We start from the raw sequence: 19,923 nt of genomic DNA, 5'->3' as shown, positions 1-19,923 counted from the left end.
TAAATTAATAAACACCAATAGTAATAAATTCTATTATAAAAATAAAACAGAGAATCCAGATACAGAGTGATAGGCTAGGCCTTTATTTAAAAGAGAGTGGTTACCCCCAAATGATAAGTATGTGAGATGATGGATATGTTAATTGGCTTGATTTTACCACTTTACATGAATATATTCATCAAAACATCACACTGCACATTGAAAACATATACAGTTTTTTAGTTGTCAATTATATTTAATATGAGTGAAATTTAAGGGAAAAAAAGGATAAAAAGAAAAGAGGGTGATCAAGGAAGGCCTCAAAGGCCAGGCATGGTGACTCATGCCTGTAATCTTAGAACTCTGGGAGGTTGATATAGGTGGATCGCCTGAGCTCAGTGCATGAGTTTGAGGTTGCTGTGACCTGTGATGGCACACCACTTTACCCATGGCAACAGAGTGAGAATCTGTCTCAAAAAATAAAAATAAATAAAAAATAAAGGCCTCGCCAAGGAAATTATGTTTAAGCAGACAGCTGAGTGAGGAAGTAAACACATGAGTATTTGGGGAAAGTTCACCTTTGAAGAGGAAACAGCTACCAAGGACCTTGAGATGAAAACAAACTTGGTGTGTTCTAGGAATAGCATGAAGGCAAGGAGGGAGACAGATACAAGATAAAGCCTAAGGCCAGGCCCAACAGGACAGGGATTTCTGAACATCAGTTGTCACTGCTTCCCCACAGTTCATGATGTGTTTGATGTGATGCTATTCCTGGACAGTTTCCTTAAAGCTAGTGTACAAGATGTAGGGAATCCATTGGAAATAATTTTGGCAGGATAATTTGTGTAATACTCTTTTAGTAAAATTCAGGGGGAAAAAAACATGGAAATGGCAGTGGTCAATGTTGTACATTCTGATATTTTCTATTTATGAAGGTGGCGTTCACTTAAAATTAAACATTTTCACATAAATAATTCAATGGTGTTTAGTACATTCACAGTGTTGTGCAGCTACCAATTCTACCCACTCCAAAACATATTCTTCAGCCCAAATGAAACTCATATGCATTAAACAGTTGCACCCAGTTTCCCCGATCCTGGCAATCACCTACCCTCTCTCTCTACAGATTTACGTATTCTAGATATTTTCTATAAATGGATTCATGCAATATGTGACCATTTGTGTTTGTCTGCTTTCACTTAGCATACTGTTTTTCAGGTTCTTCTATGTCATAACATGTCCTAGTACTTTCTTTTTGAAGCCCAGTAATTAATATTCCATCGTATGAATATATCAAAATTTGTCTCTCCATTTATCCGTGGATGAACACTTCAATTACTTTCACCATTTGTCTATTGTTACTAGTGACACTGTAGCATGTGTGTGCAAGTATTTGTCCAAACTCTGTTTTTAGTCCTTGGTGTATACACTGAAAAGTAGAATCTCTGGGTCACAGGGCAATTCTATGTTTGACTACTTTTTCGATGATCACCAAAATGTTTCCTTAAAGGGGCCAAACCATATAATAATTCCACAGCACTCTGATTTTTAAACCACCTTTCTACAGATGTTCCTTGACGTATGTGGGATTACATACCACATACTAAATGCATGTGTTTTTTATACCATCATAAAATCAAAAAATCTTAAATTGAACCATCAAAGTTGAGATTTGTACCAGGGATCCTCAAACTTTTTAAACAGGGGGCCAGTTCATTGTCCCTCAGACCGTTGGAGGGCCAGACTACAGGCCCCAGGACAAGTCAGCTATTAAACAGGACAGGCAGTGGTGGCAAAAACACCCAGTGGGTGGGATAAATGTCCTCAGCAGACCACATGTGGCCCACAAGCTGTAGTTTGAGGATGCTTGGTTGCTTCCTCACACCTTATCTTCCCGAGGTTGGACCTGCTTACCATAGGTTACCACATTTTACCTAAAGTGGAAAACAATTAGCTGGTTCTCCCCACCCATATAAAATGGGTTGTTCTTAGAAAAACTAAATAAAATTAAATTAACAAAGACATAAAATGGAACTTTAGAGGCTGCAGTTCTGTAGTATAATTTCTAACCCCAACTAATTTAGCTGTAATATATGTAAATGCATATAGATACAAAGATAGATAGATATCTCTTAGTGGTTCTCTTTCTCTAGAGAAGCGGTTCTCAACCTGTAGGTTGCAACCCCTTTGTAACAATGAAAATACATCGTGGCATTAGGAAGGTTGAGAACCACTGCTCTAGAGTTTGTTGTGTTTCCCTGATTAACACATGCTTCATTATGATTTGAATAAATAGATAGACAAATATGTACTAGACAAAGGCGTCTGGCTGACTGTCACTGTCCAGCTGATACTCAGGAACAGCAGATAGGTCTACTGTGTTTCATTGTCAGAAGGCCAGCAATTCTGGAGAAAAGTGAGCATAGCCTCTCCAAAACTGTTCTACCATTCCATTCCCAAAACCACAGTTTTATATGTAAAAGTTTGAAACAAAGACCAGGTTAACCCTATCTTAAACAATAATAAACAATAATCAGCATAACCCAGACTTCCTAAAATTTTTTCAATTCAAAAGTTAATCTCCTAAATCAATTGTCCTAAACTACTCAATATATACATCTTTAGGTTGGAGCTAAATTTACAAAACAGGATGGAAGACAGGAAGGTCATGTAGGACCTAAACTGACCAAACTAGCTGTGCTGTCTTGGCCTTAGCCTGACCCCATTTTAGTCTCACTATATGCACTCTTAAATAGTAGATAGATTTATGATAAGGAATTAACTCATGGTTTATGGAGGCTAAGAAGTCCCAAGACATGCATGCAGTCAGCCAGCTAGAAACTCAGAAGATCTAAGGGATCCTGTCCAAGTTCATCTTACTTGCATGAAGTTTGCCTACATGAAAGAGAGCAATCTGCTTTATTCAGTCTACCAATTCAAATTTTCCAAACTCCAAAGTCTTCCAGACATACTCAAAGTAATGTTTGACCAAATATCTGGGCACTCTGTGAAACATTCAAGTTGACACATAATATTAGCATTAATCCCCTTCTGGGACCTCAACAGAAGTGTGAGGACTCTTATATATCCCATTTCTCTATAATATTTCTGCTTTGAGAATTCAGAATACCCATTACTTACAAGTCTCATGCAATCATTAGTTAGCTGAATACTGACTGTGTGCCAGGATCTACACTAAGCAGTGATCATCAAAGATTTAATGCTGTCAAGGAAACAGGCCTAGAAGTAAATAAATTAGAAATTACCTTGGATGATTTAAAATCAAAAAGCAGAACAGTGGTATGATGTCACCTAACAAAGTCACCCAGAGTGCTTTGTCCTTGCTTCAGGATTATTGTTCAGAATCTCTGGGTTAGAAACTAGGAATCTGCCGTTTATTAAGTTTCTCAAATGATCTTTACATACATAGAAATTTGAGAAATGCTGAAATAGGAAGTGCTTTTATTTTTTGGCACTTTTCAGAATAATTTAAATTACAATGTCTTGTAATTATTTTTGAATAAATGATGTTGAAATCCTTCTTTAAGTTTCAGTTTGTGAAAATAAAATATTAAAAGTTTGTATTATTCATTTTTTAAATCATTATGCGTTATTTTAGTATTAGATCAATCATTCTGGGCTTTGGGAATGCAGCAGTGAATAGAATAGGCATAGTTACTATTACATGGGGTTTCTTTCCTTTTTTTTAATTTCAAAATATTAAGGGGGTACAAATGGTTTGTGGATATAGATCACTTTTATAATGCCAAGTCACAGGTAAAAGAACACTCAACCCACAAATAGTGTTCTTTGTATCCTTTAGATGGTTTATTACTCCCTCCCTACTACTGGATTTCCATTTTTTACTTCACTCTGTGCACATATGTGCTCATTGGTTACTTCTAATGTAATAACTTGTATATGTAGTATTCTTTTTTTCCATTCTTTAGATACTTCACTTAGGATAATGGTCTCCAGTTCCAAATTGTAGCCACTTTTTGTGCTGAGGAGTACTCCATCTTGTACATACACCACATTTTAAATAAACCACTCAAGAATTGAGGGGCTCTTGGGTTGATCCCACATCTTTGCTGTTGTGAATTGTGCTGCAATAAACAATTAGGTGCAGGTGTCTTTTGATAAAATGACTTCTTTCCCTTTAGGTAGATATCCAAGGACTGTGGATTGAATGGTAACCAGTCTGCTTGTAGTTCTTTGAGGAATCTGAATATTGTTTGCCATAGAGGTTGTACGAATTTTTAGTCCCACCAATAGCATATAAGCATTACTTCCTTCCTCTGTGCATCCACACCGGCATCTGTTATTTTTGTCCTTTTTAATGAAAGCCATTCTAACAGGGGTAAAGGGATATCTCATTGTGGATTCAATTTGAATTCCCTGATGATTAATGATGTTGAATTAATTTTTTCATATGTTTGCTGGCCTTTTATCTATCTTCTTTTGAAAAACTTCTGCCTACTGAAGTATTCTTTATTTTGCCTGGTGTAAACTATTCTTAAATTTTTCCACTGTGTTTTGTATTTTCTTCAATGAATTTTTTATTTTCAGTTCTATTTGTTTGTTTCTTAATTTGTCTATCACTTTAGTAAATTTTTTGTTCATTTCCTAAATTATTTTTCTAGTTTCTTTTGAGTTGCTTTTCCATTATCTCTGGGATTTTATTGAGCTTCCTTACAAGATTTGGAATTCCTTACCTGTCATTTCAGTATTTTCATTTTGATTTGTCTCCATTGCTGATGAGCTGGTGTTTCCCTTTGAGGGGGATCGTTAGCTCTGATTTATCATACTTCCACTATTCTCTACTAATCACTTCTCATCTAGAGCAGGATTCACATTTTATTTTTGGATTTTTGTTTATTTAGATGGACTTTTTTTCTCCCCTTTACTCATAAGTTTGTAACTTATGTTTTTGCTTTGCTGTGGGTGCTTTGATGGTAGTTTCAGTTCTAGATGGAAGCCCTGGTTATAGATCCTTAGTATGGTGGTTTTCTCAGTTGCTATTTGTTTGTAAGCGGTAGCAATGGTGAGTTACATGTGTGAGCAGTTTCCCTGTCTCTTAATGAGAGTCTAGGGATCTTTGAAATCTTTCTCTTTCCCCATCCCTGTGGTCTTCTTAACACCATGAATTGTATTGGCATGTCCAGTTTAATCTCTAAGAGAGTAGGTGGTGTTTTATGGGTAAGAATCAACCACACCCTGTATAATTGAGTCAGTAAATGTTGTAAGGGTTGTACAAATTGACCTCATAGCCAGCAGGTGGCAACAGCAGCAGCTTGTGGGCTCATGAGGGTAGAAAGATTCTCCAGCAGCTTAGCAGCTTGCTGACTTACAGAGACATGAGGTAGGGAGAAACAAACTATCCCACATACCTTTTCACTAGGCTCCAAGCCTCTCATGCATTGATCTCTGCCAATATATCTTGCTCATTGTTGTTCTGATTCCCAGCTTCTTCCCATGGAATATCTGATAGATTCTGGTACCTTTCTCTCAGAATTACACCCAATCTGTGTGGTTTTTGTTGTTGTTGTTGTTGTTGTTGTTTTTATCTAAAACGTTTCCTTCCTTCTGAGACAATTTGGCAACTGATGTCTCTTGTAAGGTTTCCTGTCTCCAATCGCCTCATGGAATTTATAGTGCAGCTTCAATCTTACACTTGTTAACATATAACACCAACTTTTCTTTGGGGTGGACATGGCTAATGAACATTTTATCAGGTTTTTTTTTTTTTTATGAACTAGCACTTTAATTTTTTAAGCAGTAAAGATAAGCTACTTATAGGGTCTCCAACATACCTCTCAACTAGTAAAGGAAATCAAATTTACTCAGGGAATATAGTAAGTGGACTGAGACAGTTCAAGATTCAGAAATGAAATTCTACACCTCTGCTTCCTTTTTGGCTTTGTTGATAAGAGCAAACATTTCAAATGATTAGAATGTTAAAATTATATTTATGATGACATACAAAATCTCTCTTTTCTAATGAGTAAATGAATGAGATTTAACTAATAGTTCCTAAGGATACAATATTGTAAAGAACAGTGAAATACTGCTTACTTTTATTTATTTTTTAAAATGGTATATATGTCAAATGTATTTTAACTGTTTAAGCACATCAACCATAAGCTAAATAGAATATGCATAGCAATTTCAAATGAATACTCAGTGAGAGTAGCACTTACGTAATAGTTTTCTATTTTCCCACTCTCATATTATTTGCCAATTGCATCTTAATAAATGTTCTAGAAAAATCACCCCACATTTGTATGATTTAATCGCCCTTCATTTGTATAATTTAGCAGCTATGTGTCATGTAAGCCCAACACCAGTTAAGTACATAAGAAAAATAATTCAAGATTACTATATAACTCTTTTCTCACATTTACACAAATCTCTGTCCTGACTCTGTTAACTACAAAAGAAACATTAAAATACATAAACATTTATGTGGGAAATGAAGAATTCACTAATGTCATTTAGGAAGAAGTACAAAGCCCTGTGGAGAATATTATAACACATAGAGATGCTTGGATCATTTTTTCTCCTTAGTGTTGATTAGGCAACCCCCAAAGTGCTAAGATTCAGTTTGAAAATACAGTTTAAAATTTTAAGCATATGTCTTACTTTTCTCTACCCGGGTAGTGGGAAGAAATAGAATATGGAATTTTGTAACAGGGCAAAAAGGAGCTTTTAAGATTAGCAGAAGAAGAAACAAAGCATTCCATTCATAAAGCTGAAACTAGGTTTCTACTTTGTAGGAAAGGTTTTAGGGCCATATATCCATTTTCTGATTTATTCTTCAGACCAAGCCTGTAAGCCGTATACTGATTCCTCTTTTCCAGAGGAGGGAGATGTGATTTTAAAAGATTCAGTAACTTGTCCAAACGTATTATCATGACTGTGCAGTAATCAAGTAGCGAGTCACAGTCTCATATCACTTTGACTCCAAATCTGTTGCTCATTCGTCACGGTCATGGCAATGTTCATAAGGCTATACTCAAGCACTGGGCATTCAACAGATGGCAGCCTTGGGCTAAGGCAGTTTAACAAGAAAGAAGATAATTTCTAAGATACATCATTATAATTAGCAAACTTCTAGGTAAAAACTCATGGAAAACATAGAAAACACACTCCAACCTTTGGTCTTTATATTTTAAGCAGGCAAGATTAACATAGTTTCCCCCTTCCAGTGTGTAGAGTTTACATTTAGAATAAGGGCAGCTGAGAGCTGAGTAGTTTTTTTTTAACCATAAGGAATGTTACTAAGTTAGGTAGTGCTGTGCTATGTCTATAGGTTTCTTGTCAAGAAAATTTAAATACTCTTGCAGAAAATGGCTAAGCAGTATGCTTCTCACTAGCTTACCCACTTGCCCTGAATTTCTTTCTTATTTCCATGCTGAATGTAATTGTGTAGGCAGGTCCAACAGTTAAGTTGATCCTGGAGTTTATGTTCATTTCATTCCTCTAGGGTGTCTTCCCTCTAATTGTACATGGTGCTCTACTCTTACTGTCAAACCTAATTAACAGTTTCCAGAATATTTCAGTGATTTCTTTGTCAAGAAGCAAGTCTTATATAGAGAGTCTTCCCAGTTCTGTACCTGGTCAAAGAGAGAGCAAGTTGATCATTGGAGTGCTTCATACCTCAGTAACCTTGGGTCCAGCTCTGCAGACTGAGTGAGTTCTTTAATCTGGATGCCAGTGGATAAGCATTCCTAGTTTGGCTGACGTGATGGTTAATTCTACCTTGAACTTAACTGAATTAAGGGATGCCCATGTAGCTGGCAAAACTTGATTTAGGGGTATGTGTGGGTGTGTTTTCAGAAAAGATAAACATTTGAACCAGGAAGCTGAGTAATGTTTAGGAGCCTTCCACAATGAGACTGGTCATCACTCAGTCTATGAAGGGCCTGAATCAAGCAAAAAGGTGGAGGAAAGGAAGATTCATTCTTTCTGTTTGACCTAAGTCATCTCTCTTTTTCTGCCCTCTGACATAGGACTTCTGGTTCTTGGGCTTTCTGACTCAGACTGGGACTTACATCAAACCCACCTCTGTCACTGCCAATTTATGAGGCTTTCAAACTCAAACTGCATTATGCCACCAGCTTTCTTGGTTCTCCAGCTTGCTTGCACAACTGCATAAGTCAATTCTTATTATAAATCTCCTTTTATAGAGAGACCTATATCTATTTCCTATTGATTCTGTTGCTCTGGATAACCCTAAGAAATTCATCTACCATTAGGTTTTGAAAACGAAAAGTGAAAGCTAGGTAGTGAAAGTGAAAGAAGAGCACACTTTTATTTCCTTCCAGCAGATTACATCCCCACAGTTCTGTATGCCAAAGATACTATAGAAGTGTTCAATGTTAGTATTCTTGTTAGTTTTGTGGATGCAGGTAGTAAGCTTTGAAATACAAAATCCTTATTTCAGTCACTTTTTTAGCACTTAACTAGCTTTATGACCCAGGGGAAGTAAACTTAACTATGCAAGTCATATCTACTATATCTGAAATAGGAATAATGATCTCCAGTACACTAAGTATCTCTGATGCCTGGGTGTGTGTATGTAGATATATACATAGATAGATGTAGGAGTTTATCATTTTCTGCCCAGTTGCTTTCTTTACTTTAGCAGATATAGACAGTTATATTTATAAATAGTATTTGCTTAATTAGAAAATGTGAACTGTAAAAGTTCTATGCTTCAGCACAATATTTTTGCCTCCTGAGATAGGTCAAAATAGAATTTGGAAAGCACAAATAAAAACCAAAAATGTATGAGATATTCCTCCCAAAAGTGCCACAGACATTATAAATACTAAAATGAATCTCCATATAAAACTTTTTTTGTAATTACTTTTAATTATTGTGTCCTTGATTTACTCTGTTTGATATATTTATTTTGTTAACAAAGTTAGAGAAAATCCAAATATATATCAAAGCTATCATTTTGCTCAGTTCTCACAGCTCAATTTCTTCAAATTAGATCTTTTTTTGCCTTCAACTAGATTTCTTTTAATGCCTGTAAACTTTCTTGGCTTTGAAAAATGAAGACTTGAAAAATAAATTGAGTGGGGTAGCACACTTTGAAAAAATAATTTTGAAGTGTTCTGTGATAGTATTCAAAGTGCAATTCTCTTATAATGTTAATTGACTATCATGTTCCCTTGTAATTCTCTGAAAAGCACTTTCAAATTTGCTGCAAACTCATTTGTTTGTTGAAGGATAAGAAGAATTATTTTGTGCTGTACAAATGTCTGCTTTATTACTATGGAGTCGTCGTCACTTAGTAATGGGGTTGTGTCCTAAAAAATGTTTCATTAAGCAAGTTTGTCATTGAGCAAACATCAGAGTGTATGCTTAAACAAACCTGGTGACATAGCCTACTGCACACCTCAAACTACCATTTTATATGCAGTCTGTCATTGACTGAAACGTTATTAAGAGGCACATGACCATATAAGTATGCATTGATATACAGAGTGATATTTGTATTAGCAAAAAAAAAAAAAAAAGTCAGCATCCTAAATGTACAATAGGATGAAACGATTAGACTACAGTAAACCTGTCTGATGCAGTATTCTGCACTCATTGGAAAACTTGGTTTTGGAAGACTCATGTGACATGAGAAAGCTCATGATACACTGTTAAATGAAAACCTCAGTTCTCTATATTTTAATCCTGATGGTATAGCTCTAATTTTTATTTTATGGCTCCAATTTGCCTACGTATCTACATACACATAGATTTATTTAGTCCTGAAGAAAATGAGAAGGGAAATCACTGTGATACTAACTCATCCTAAGTAATGAATTTAATAATGATTAAATAGTTTTTAATCAGGAGAAAGATAATGTGTTATTTTAAAAATAGTCACTGATATACAGAATTGTAAGTTACCCTCTTAGATACAATATATTTATTAGTATTTAGGAACACTTAAAAACAACAGTGTGATTTTTTTTTTTTTTTTTTTTTTTGAGACAGAGCCTCAAGCTATCCCCCTGGGTAGAGTGCTGTGGCATCACAGCTCACAGCAACCTCCAACTCGTGGGCTCAAGCGAGTCTCCTGCCTCAGCCTCCTAAGTAGCTGGGACCACAGGCACCTGCCACAACGCCTGTCCATTTGTTGGTTGCAGCCATCATTGTTGTTTGGCGGGCCCGGGCTGGGGATTCGAACCTGCCACCTTAGGTGTATGTGGCTGGCGCCTTAGCCACTTGAGCCATAGGCGCCGAGCCAGCAGTATGATTTTTCAATCATCAGACCACTTTTGAAGGTAGACATCTGCCTTCTCAAGGACTGTGAAATGGTATCTCTTTAGGTGGTCTGGGTTACTTCCCTCTTCTATGGCCAAAATACTCTATATATCAGAGACGGTTTGTTTGCCCAGAGTACATATGGTTTTCTGTGGTGTTGGAGTATTTATTTAGTTTATTATGATTAGCTTTTTAGAAATTACCACACCATTTTAGACATATTGCATATACAGAATAAGGCAAAGCATAATTTTGTATCATTTTTATAACATTCTGTTCATAGTAATGAGTAAACTGTTCCAGTTTAAAATAATGTAGAATAAAATCATTGTAGTAATGAGGAATTTTGTGAAAAGGATACATTCTAAGAATATCACTGGGTATGTAAGCTTCTTGCACAGAATTGGCTAGTAATAGGTATATTTTGAAAAGGTGGGAATAATGGATGAACATGTAACATTGTTCTCACAGACACCCCAAAATATGGCTTAGAAAAACAATGTAAAAGGTGGCATATATCACTGCTTGAGTATTTAAAATATTATCTGGTAATAAATTTCTCTCTTTACCATATATATAGACATAATTAGTATCTGCCTTCTGTTTCAGTTTATCTCTTAAGTGTTTTAGAGTTTGAGTCTAGATTTTCAAATAAGTGTGTAAGATGCCAACTCATATCTGAAAATTTAGGACTAATTCAGTAATTTGAGTCAATGTATTCTAGCTAAAAGGTTAGTTCACAGGAACTTTATTTAGCTTGTTAAGACCTAAGAACAGGACAGGTTTGGTTTTTTCCTATCAAGTATTATAAATATGCATTCAAAATACCATCAAGGGTCACAAAGTTCAAATTCAAGTTTAGTTTGGATGAAAAGAAAACAAAAAGGAAGAAGGTCCAGTGTACTCAATTTTGAGATTTAAAGCCTTGAGCAAACAACAAATAATCGTAAAATAAATTTTGAATCTATATTTTAACCACTGAAAGAAGAAAAGTTAAGACAATGAAATTGAGTAAAATGAAAAAAATGAAGAAAGTTATGATCTAAGGGAAAGGAAGACAGGAAGAGAAAGAGCTCGGATTTTCAATGAGGGAGAAGAAATGAGAAAGAGGAAGAAAGGGAGAAGGGGAGACGGGAGGAGAAAAGAAGAATTAAAGGCAAGGAAAACACTGAGGAAACACAGTTGAAGAAGTACATGAGACGTAGACACAGAGCCAGCCACACACACACACAACCCCATGTATACACTGCTGACAGTCATCATATCGACATCTGATATTGTATGGTATTTTTTAAAGATGTTTACCAAGCACTTCTGTATACATTGTCTCTTTTATGATCTTCACCAGAATTCTATGATTTAGATCATTGTCTCCACTTTAAAATGAAGGGACAAGTTCAGAGCAGCAAAATGAATTATCTTGTCCTACATCATTTAACAATAACAACAACCATATTAGTATCACAGTAGTAACAGCAGGAGTGGCAATACTAGAAGAGCAACCATTATTAACCATTGAGCACATACTATGCGCCAGCCTCTATTCAGGAGCATAAGTGAATTCTTTAGTCCTCACAACATCACTTTGATGTTACAATATTACAATATTAGCCTTACTTTATAAATGATGAGGCTGAGGCTAGGGGAATTTAACAACATATCCAAAGCCAAAAAGAGGCAGATCCAAAATTCCATTTGAGACCATCTGACTCCCAACCCTGTAAGTCTCAGAGTTGGAATCTGAATCCATACATTCCAATTCCTTACATGATGCTCCTTCCATAAGGACAGAAAGGAAAAGATTCACCTTACACTCAGTCAGCACCCCTCCCTATGCCAGGAAGATCCCTGGAAGTCCCTTTGCTCACGTGAGCTCAGCTGGCTGAATTTTCCTGTCCCTGCCCACCCCATGCCCCAGTCTTGTGAGAACCTAACCTGTCCCTGATGACAGCACCATTAGTTAATTTGTTTCCCCCCATAGTCACCTTTATATAGTCTTTTATATAATAGTCTTCACAGTTTTGTCAAGTTAGCTATTTTTCACTTCTGACTGAAGGGATATTACACATACTTAATGATCTTAAAATTGCTTTAACACATATATCAATCATTGAAATTGATATTTATTTTAATTCTGAAAACTCAGCATACTATTTAAGCAGCTACTGGACAAATCTTCATATACAGTATTAACTTCATGTTTGAGAACTATTTTCATAAGCATTTTTTGATTCAATGAAAAACCTTTGGAGAGCTGAACTTAAGATATCCATTGAGAAAAGATAACTCAGTTAACACTTTTAAAACTGTAAACTACCTAGGAAGTGTTAAATAAAAATAAAAGCACTGCCAATTGAAAGAGATTCATCTCATGATAAAATGGTATATCAAATTAATGCCCAAATTCAAAATTCAAATGCTCAGTTTAACAGTTGGTGGTAAGAAAAAATTTAATTGAATTAAATAACCCAAATCAAAACCAACATAGGAATCATGTCTAATTTGCACCAAAGGTGGATCTACTAAAGTTCTTACATTAATTAGCTCTGAAATATCAGACCACACCAAATTCTCAATATTGAGTCATCAGAGTTTACAATTCAATGTATTTGGCAAAAATATCATTTATCATAGGCAGCACAATCATCTCAAGTTCTTCTCCAAAATGGTAATCTTGCAGAAAGACAATCTGGTAGAAAAATTGCATGGTTGAGGGGAGCTCTGTATAGAATTTAAAACATTCAAAATCCAAACCTCTATAGAACTTATGTGTCTTGAGTATCTCTAAAATGAGCCTCTTACATCTTAGACACCTGCACTTCAAAAACTTACCCTTGATCAGATGAATTTAAACTTGGGATCCAGAAGTTGTCTTCCTCTGCTTTTATAAACAGGAAGAGTCTCTTGCATTCAGGCAAGGCATACAATAATGGGGTAGTCACTGAATCAAAAATTGCGTATCTGTTCGTCCCCCCAAAATACTGGGGCCATGAACATGATGGGGCGGGGCTTCCAGGTGTCATCTTTACTGTGAAGAAAATAAGATCTGGTTGTGGGCCCTTTGGTGCTATGGAAAAGGGGAAAGATGACAGGATGTGGTAGAAAGAAGACCTAATATGGATCTATGTCCTTACTCAATGATTTCCCACCAATTTCATGTGTGAAAATGGGCAAGTTATTTCTCCTGTTCATGTGTTAAAGAAATGTTGACAAAGATCATTACAAATCTAACAACTCTACTTTCTGCTTGTCTATTTTCTGCTTAGCTGAGATGAACATTCAACATTCAATTGGATATGGGGTAAGGAGAGGGAATATAAGAATATAAATAAAATAAGCATGGAAAGATAGAAAAAAAAGAAGTCCATTAAATACTCATAGTGTGGTAAATATTATAGGGTATAACAATTAAAATTCTGACTCAAAATAGCTTTTCTTCTGAGAAGTAGGGGATTTTTTCAGACAAAGCTGAGTTTATTGCTGAATGAAGTAAGGGAGAACACCAGGACAGGGAACAGCAAGTTTCAAATTTACTAAAAACTGGAAACTTAAAGTTTAGATAAAGGTAGGTCTTTCAAAGGTAGGGGTGAGGAGGGTATGATTAGCATTGGATAAGGATCATGATTCAATAGTCCAAGACTGCTGGAAATAACAAGGTGAAGATTTTTTATTTTAAAATTTATTTCAGGTGAACATGAGGGTACAAATGATTAGGTTACATTCGTGTTGTAGTTGAGCCCTTCACCCAGGCACTGTGTTCTATATCATTACCTTGTGCCCATTAGGTGAGAGCTTACCAATCTCCCTACCTCCTCCCCCTTCACTTTCTTTTTTCCCCTCCTCCCATTTGAATTTAATTGTGCCTTTTCTCTCACATGGGCATGCAGTTATTTATCTATTGATTTCATATTAGTATTGAATACACTGTAGTCTTGCCTTTCCATTCTTATGATGCTTTACTAAGAAGAATGATCTTCACCTTCATTGAGGTTAATACAAAAAATATAGTCTCCATCTTTGTATTGCTGAATAGAATTCCATGGTATATATATACCACAGTTTATTAATCCATTCATATGTTGATGAGCACTTGGGTTGATTCCACATCTTAGTGATTGTGAACTGAGTGGCGATGAACATTCTAGTGAAAATGTCCTTGTGGTAAAATGATGTTTTGTCTTTTGGGTAGAAATCTTTACTTCAAGTTAAAGATTGCTGAAGCAAGAGATTCAAGAATCTTAGGGTGCTTTCCATTGAAGAGTTGATTAGTCTTTGGTGAAGTTCCCCTAAGGAATACTTCAACTCCACTTGGGCAAGAGTCTCTGGGAATTGTCCGCACCTTGCACACATATAGTTTGGACACCGAAGACTGAAACTGTTTCATACATCTTACCATCTACCTTAACATGACTTTGCAATTGTTTGTTTAATGAAAGGGAAAATTAGAGCCCTACTTTACCATGATATTCCCTTTTGAATAGCAATTGCTATCTTCTGGGAATCTCATATTTGTATTTTGAAGATCAATGATGTATCTGAGAAATAACAATTTGTTCCTTTCAACAAATGTTCTTGCATAGCTGCTTTGCTTTAAATGAATGTCCTTCTTTTGACAATTGGTGATCTATGTCCCTGAGGGGTAAAATGGAACGTATTTTATGTACTGGTTACTCATTCCTTCGATACATGCAGAATAAACTTCTCTTTTCACTTAACTTTTTTTTTTATTAAATCATAGCTGTGTACATTAATGCAGTCATGGGGTACAATGTGCTGGTTTTACATACAATTTGAAATATTTTCATCAAACTGGTTAACATAGCCTTCATGGCATTTTCTTAACTTCTTTTGGATATTTTTTGTTGATGCATTCTAAGCTAAAGGATAAATATATGTGTATGTTTTGTGTGATCTCAAAAGTTTCTCTCTAGTTTTAAAGTATAAAGAAACTACTTCCCATCATTTAGTTTTATCATATATAAAGGAGTGATTTTATCTACTGAATGCAAGATATCTTTTTAAAACTGTTCAGTGTCATTCTTTACTTTATTTTTTTAATTATATATTTCAGGCCTTGCTTGACACTCAGAATCTTTTGCGTGCACAAATCACAAATTTCACCTTCAACCTGGGATTTTCAGGGAAATTTTACCATACAGGTAAGAAAAGGCAATCAACTGTTTTTCTAAGTTCTCTCTTACCATTCTGGGTAAAATTGCATGCCTCCTGCCCACATCTTCCTACATTTCCTGTGTCCCTCTTCTACTATTTCTGTATATCATTCAACTTCATTTAACTTGCTGTTTTTTAAAATTTAGAGAATGTTGATGGTTTGAAAGTTTATATAATTATCTAATAGACTTACGTTTTTATTGAACTATAATTGATGTATTTAAAAGTGCATAAATTGTAAGTATGATGTTCAGTGAATTTTCAAAGATTACACAAAGCTGTGTAACCAACAGGCAGATAAAGAAAGAGGCCAGGCACAGTCGCTCATGCCTGTAATCTCAGCACTTTGCTCCCAAAGGCAGAAGGATCATTTGAGGCCAGAAGTTCAAGACCAGCCTGAACAACATAGTGAAAGCCCATTTCCAGAATTAAGTGAACTTTCATTTGTTTCCATACAAGTATAGAATTATGAGACTTAACTTTAGAATGTTCCATATTACACATTTGTGGAACACATACATTATAATCATACAACTACATATGAATTTAGGTTCTCAATTTGAAAATTTTGTAGGTTTTAGGAGTAATCTTAACAGAGGAAATTCTGAAGCCCTTATTCTCCTTAATTTCTTAGATCAATATATAAAATATACTATATTTCTGATTGTTTTAAATATCATAACTGGAAACCTCATGATCATAGATTAACTTTGTTTTATGATTGAGTTACTGTCCTTACTGTAATTTCAAAACTGAAAACAATTAGACAAATGTCTTGCTTATAGGAAAGTTCTGCCACCTTGGCACAGGTATATAAAGTAAGATCTTTATGTGTAGATGTTCTTTTTATCTTTCTAGCAATGTTAGACCCACAGCACCATAAATTTTACAATGGGAAGGCCCAAGAGCTTAAGTAAATAAAAGATTGCCCATAATCTCTTCCTAAATATACCCCAATTTCAGGGTGATGATCTTAGATTCTTTGACAATGAAGAAAAGAAAGTTACCATACAGATAAAGAAGGACCAGGTCAAGATCAAGGACAAATAGAACACATAGTGTGTTTAGGGGGTGAGGGGGAGATTATAGGAAAAGCTATAATAGCAAAACCAGGACAACCCAGAATCACCCAGGAAATACCAAGAAATATAAGAAAACACTCCTAACAACTTGGTTTTTACTTATTTTTTATTTTCTTTTAGTGTATATGCGTGTGTCCAATCTTAAATACTGGAGAACAACTTTGGCCAATCTATATCCTTCTCATCTCTGAAAGATTTGTTCTCTTTCTTTACTTGGACACTTCCCACAGCTCATGTAACAGTATCCTCTCTCTAAGCCAGGGAAAGTACAACACAGGAGGAAGCCAAGGCCAGGATTTAAAACAGTGTTGTCATCTGTGCATAATATGAATGCTTCCACAAAACTGTAGCCAGGATTGCCTAAGACCAGCAAAATCATTTTTCATTGGGAACAGATATAAAATTTAACACATAATCTTAAAAAAATTAAGTATTATAAAGTTTAATTGAACTGGTTTCCCTTCTAAATAAGTAATTTATTTCTCTATTAAAAATCCTATCCATTTTACTCTGTCTTGAAAGGAAAGAGAAAGGCACACTTGTCATAATGGTGAGAATTTATTTTAGGAAAGAGCTTTATCTTGTTTGATTTATTTCAATTTTTGAAGGGTATGTGCATTTTTGTGAGAAAGAGATGAAGAAGATAAAAATCATAGTTCCCTTTCAGTGCTTGCAAAGCACTTTTCATGTACCTTTCCTCTGAATCCTAAGAACTAAAAAATATGTTAGCTTCTATTCTAGATAAGAACATGGAAACTTAGAGAGGCCCAAGCTCATATAGCTAGTTGTGTGTCACAAAACAGTCTGAACTAAGACAGATCCCAATTCTTAGGCACTGCACTAGAAAAATTATGTTTTTATTGCTTAATTTGCAACCCTTGATTAGGGGAGCTGAATGGCAAAAGATTCTCCTTATCTATACGTTTGCTAGTTTCCTATATTCCCCCAAATCACTGAGAACTAATAGTATCTATAAAGTCTAATCACATCACAGAATTAATTAACAATGTGAAAAGCAATGTTATGTTGAATTAGTAAATGCTGGTCTTATTTCTGGATGCTACATTTGGTTAGTGAATGATATAGTTAAGGGCCCTAAATTTGAAGTTGCTCAAACCTCTCAGTGACATGGGACAAGTTAATTCACCTCTCCAAATACCAATTTCCTTACCTGTAATGTGAGGTTAGCAGTGGCCCTTACCTCATTGGGTTATGAGATATACATGAGATGATGTATGTAAATTGCTTAACTCAATGCTTTGCGAGTTAAAGGTAAAGTCTCAATCTATGATGGTTTTTAATGCAATATCAGAGTAGGAAAATCCACAGACAAACTATTACAGCAACTACTTATTTAAATAAATACATAATAAATTATAATTTGCAATAACTTTAGAAAGTTTCAGCATAGTTTTATGCTGACTTAAAAAATGGCACTTAAAATTGAGGAATATGATTTCTTATTCTTCCTCCAGTTCTGACAAAAGTGGGCACAAGTGGGGGAGATAAAAAGATATCATGAGGCCAGGACAATCCAACCATGAGCTACATTTCAAGTTCTTTTTATCATAATGTTTAAAGTAATAAGCAATAGATAATTGTTTCCAATATAATTAATTCTGATATAAAATATCCCCAAAGTAGGATTAAATTAAATCAAATAAGACAGGGCTAAAAAGATAAAAGGAAAAACATACAATTAAGACTACTATGAATTGAGATAAATTTTTCAGAACGCAGACATCATTCTGGCATAATTCAAATGCATGAATATTTTAGTAACAGATTTCACTATGATATTTGAGAAGGGACAAGAAATGCCTGAGCTATTTTTCCAAAGAACCTTGAGATCTATTCCTCTGTTTTGATAAATAAACTTTGAGCAAAGGCCAACTAAAAGAAATTAATAAATGCAAGATGACAGGAACGATATAGGGGAAAATGAGAGTGGGAGGTGATAGAGGACAGAGCTGAAAAGCAATCCGAAGGGCGACTTTCTATAAACTGAAGAATTTCAGCTCAGTTTACCCACACTCACATTGCAGGGGAGGTGGAAGTCTGGAGTGGATTGATTTCTGGGAAGCCCTAAGAGGCTTATGCCTGGGAGCAGTGTAAGAAAGGAAAAATGCAGCAAGTGAATGGCCTCATAATATGGTGTCCTGGTGACATACAAAATGTCAAGGAACGGGACAGTATCTTGAATTTAAACAAAGCAGAGGTGGTTAATTGTGGGCAAACCAAATGACATAGTCTTTTTTTTTCCACATTAATATGGGGATACACATTTTCAGAATGTTCCCACTTCCGAGGTAAAGTTCAAGTTGTAGAAGAGCCCTTCTGCCCAAGGGGTGCCCTGAACACCCTCGCATTGTGCACATTAGTTGAGATTTATATGAAACAAAACACGTGTTTATTAAGCATCACCAGTCACAAAAGGTAGAAGGACTCAAGATCCTGCCATGATCGTGATCACCAGAGTTCCTAAATGCCTGAATCTACCATCCTACTCTTTTGCATTTCTCTCTAGAAGGCTTCTCTAAGCCGTGAGGTAGCCCCTCAGAAGGCCCAAGAACATTTCATGCTGATGACGCATTCATTAGTGTGTTAATATGATGGCTTGGTCAGTTCTTGAACACAATATCCCCTCCACCACATAGTACTCTGTTGAGAACAAGCCACTACCTTCATGTAGTATTATAGTGGAGGGGAATAAAAGAAAACTTAAGAAACTAAAAGAAGAATGGCTATTGGAAATATAGGAGGAAAAGAAAGGGACATTATATGTTACTCACTATGTGTCAGAACAAGACCCTTGCTCTCAAACATTCTTCTTTTACCTACGTGAATACAGACATTAAAGGAGTTATATGACTTGGGCATAAGGACACAACCTAAATGTATTAGAACCTACAAAATAAACTAAAAAGTAAGTGTGGCTCACTGTACTATGGCAACATGAGTGTATGATGAAGAAGAAAAAAAAATAAAGAAAACCAATTAAAGGTGTAATCTTTGTACATAGGGAGAAAACATTCTTTCATACCAGTAGTGTACTTAAGGATATTAAAGTTAATTTGAATACTGTCCTTAAAAAAAAAAATACTGTCCTTATTGGACAATTATGTCATCATAATCAATCTTTGTTGCTCCTGCGTAAGTTGACATGACCATGAAGCCTCATGCTATGCCTTTGTCTTTGGAAAATTATTTCCAATGTCCAATAAACCATAGGACCTAATTCTTTTCCTGCCAACAGGCCCTGATTTCCTTTTCTTGGGTAACTGAATGAAAGAATAGTGGTAAGAAGAGCTGGGTTCAGTGCACAGGTCCAGGGCCGCTATCCATCCTCCGTCTGCAGCCTGCAGGGCCCTAATATAACCAGTCGTACCAGAGCTGCCATTGAAAACATGAGAGCAGA

The 19,923-nt window shown here is 35.5% G+C and overlaps 1 protein-coding gene across 3 annotated transcripts in view; it reads left to right on the top strand.

Moving 5' to 3' along the window:
* NDST3 (N-deacetylase and N-sulfotransferase 3) overlaps window positions 1-19,923 on the top strand; it is a 180,756-nt gene that overhangs the window by 51,396 nt on the left and 109,437 nt on the right. For all 3 annotated transcript variants that reach the window (XM_003800067.2, XM_012811560.1, XM_023519239.1), the window contains one exon: window positions 15,323-15,410. In XM_003800067.2, coding sequence (XP_003800115.1) covers window positions 15,323-15,410 — 88 coding nt within the window. The remainder of the gene's footprint in view (window positions 1-15,322; window positions 15,411-19,923) is intronic.

The sequence above is a fragment of the Otolemur garnettii genome, unplaced genomic scaffold (assembly GCF_000181295.1).
Source record: "Otolemur garnettii isolate 467f Iridium unplaced genomic scaffold, OtoGar3 scaffold00164, whole genome shotgun sequence".
Taxonomy (NCBI): Eukaryota; Metazoa; Chordata; class Mammalia; order Primates; family Galagidae; genus Otolemur; species Otolemur garnettii.
Note: the sequence above shows the minus strand (reverse complement) of the source record. Positions and strands in the feature narration are given on the sequence as shown.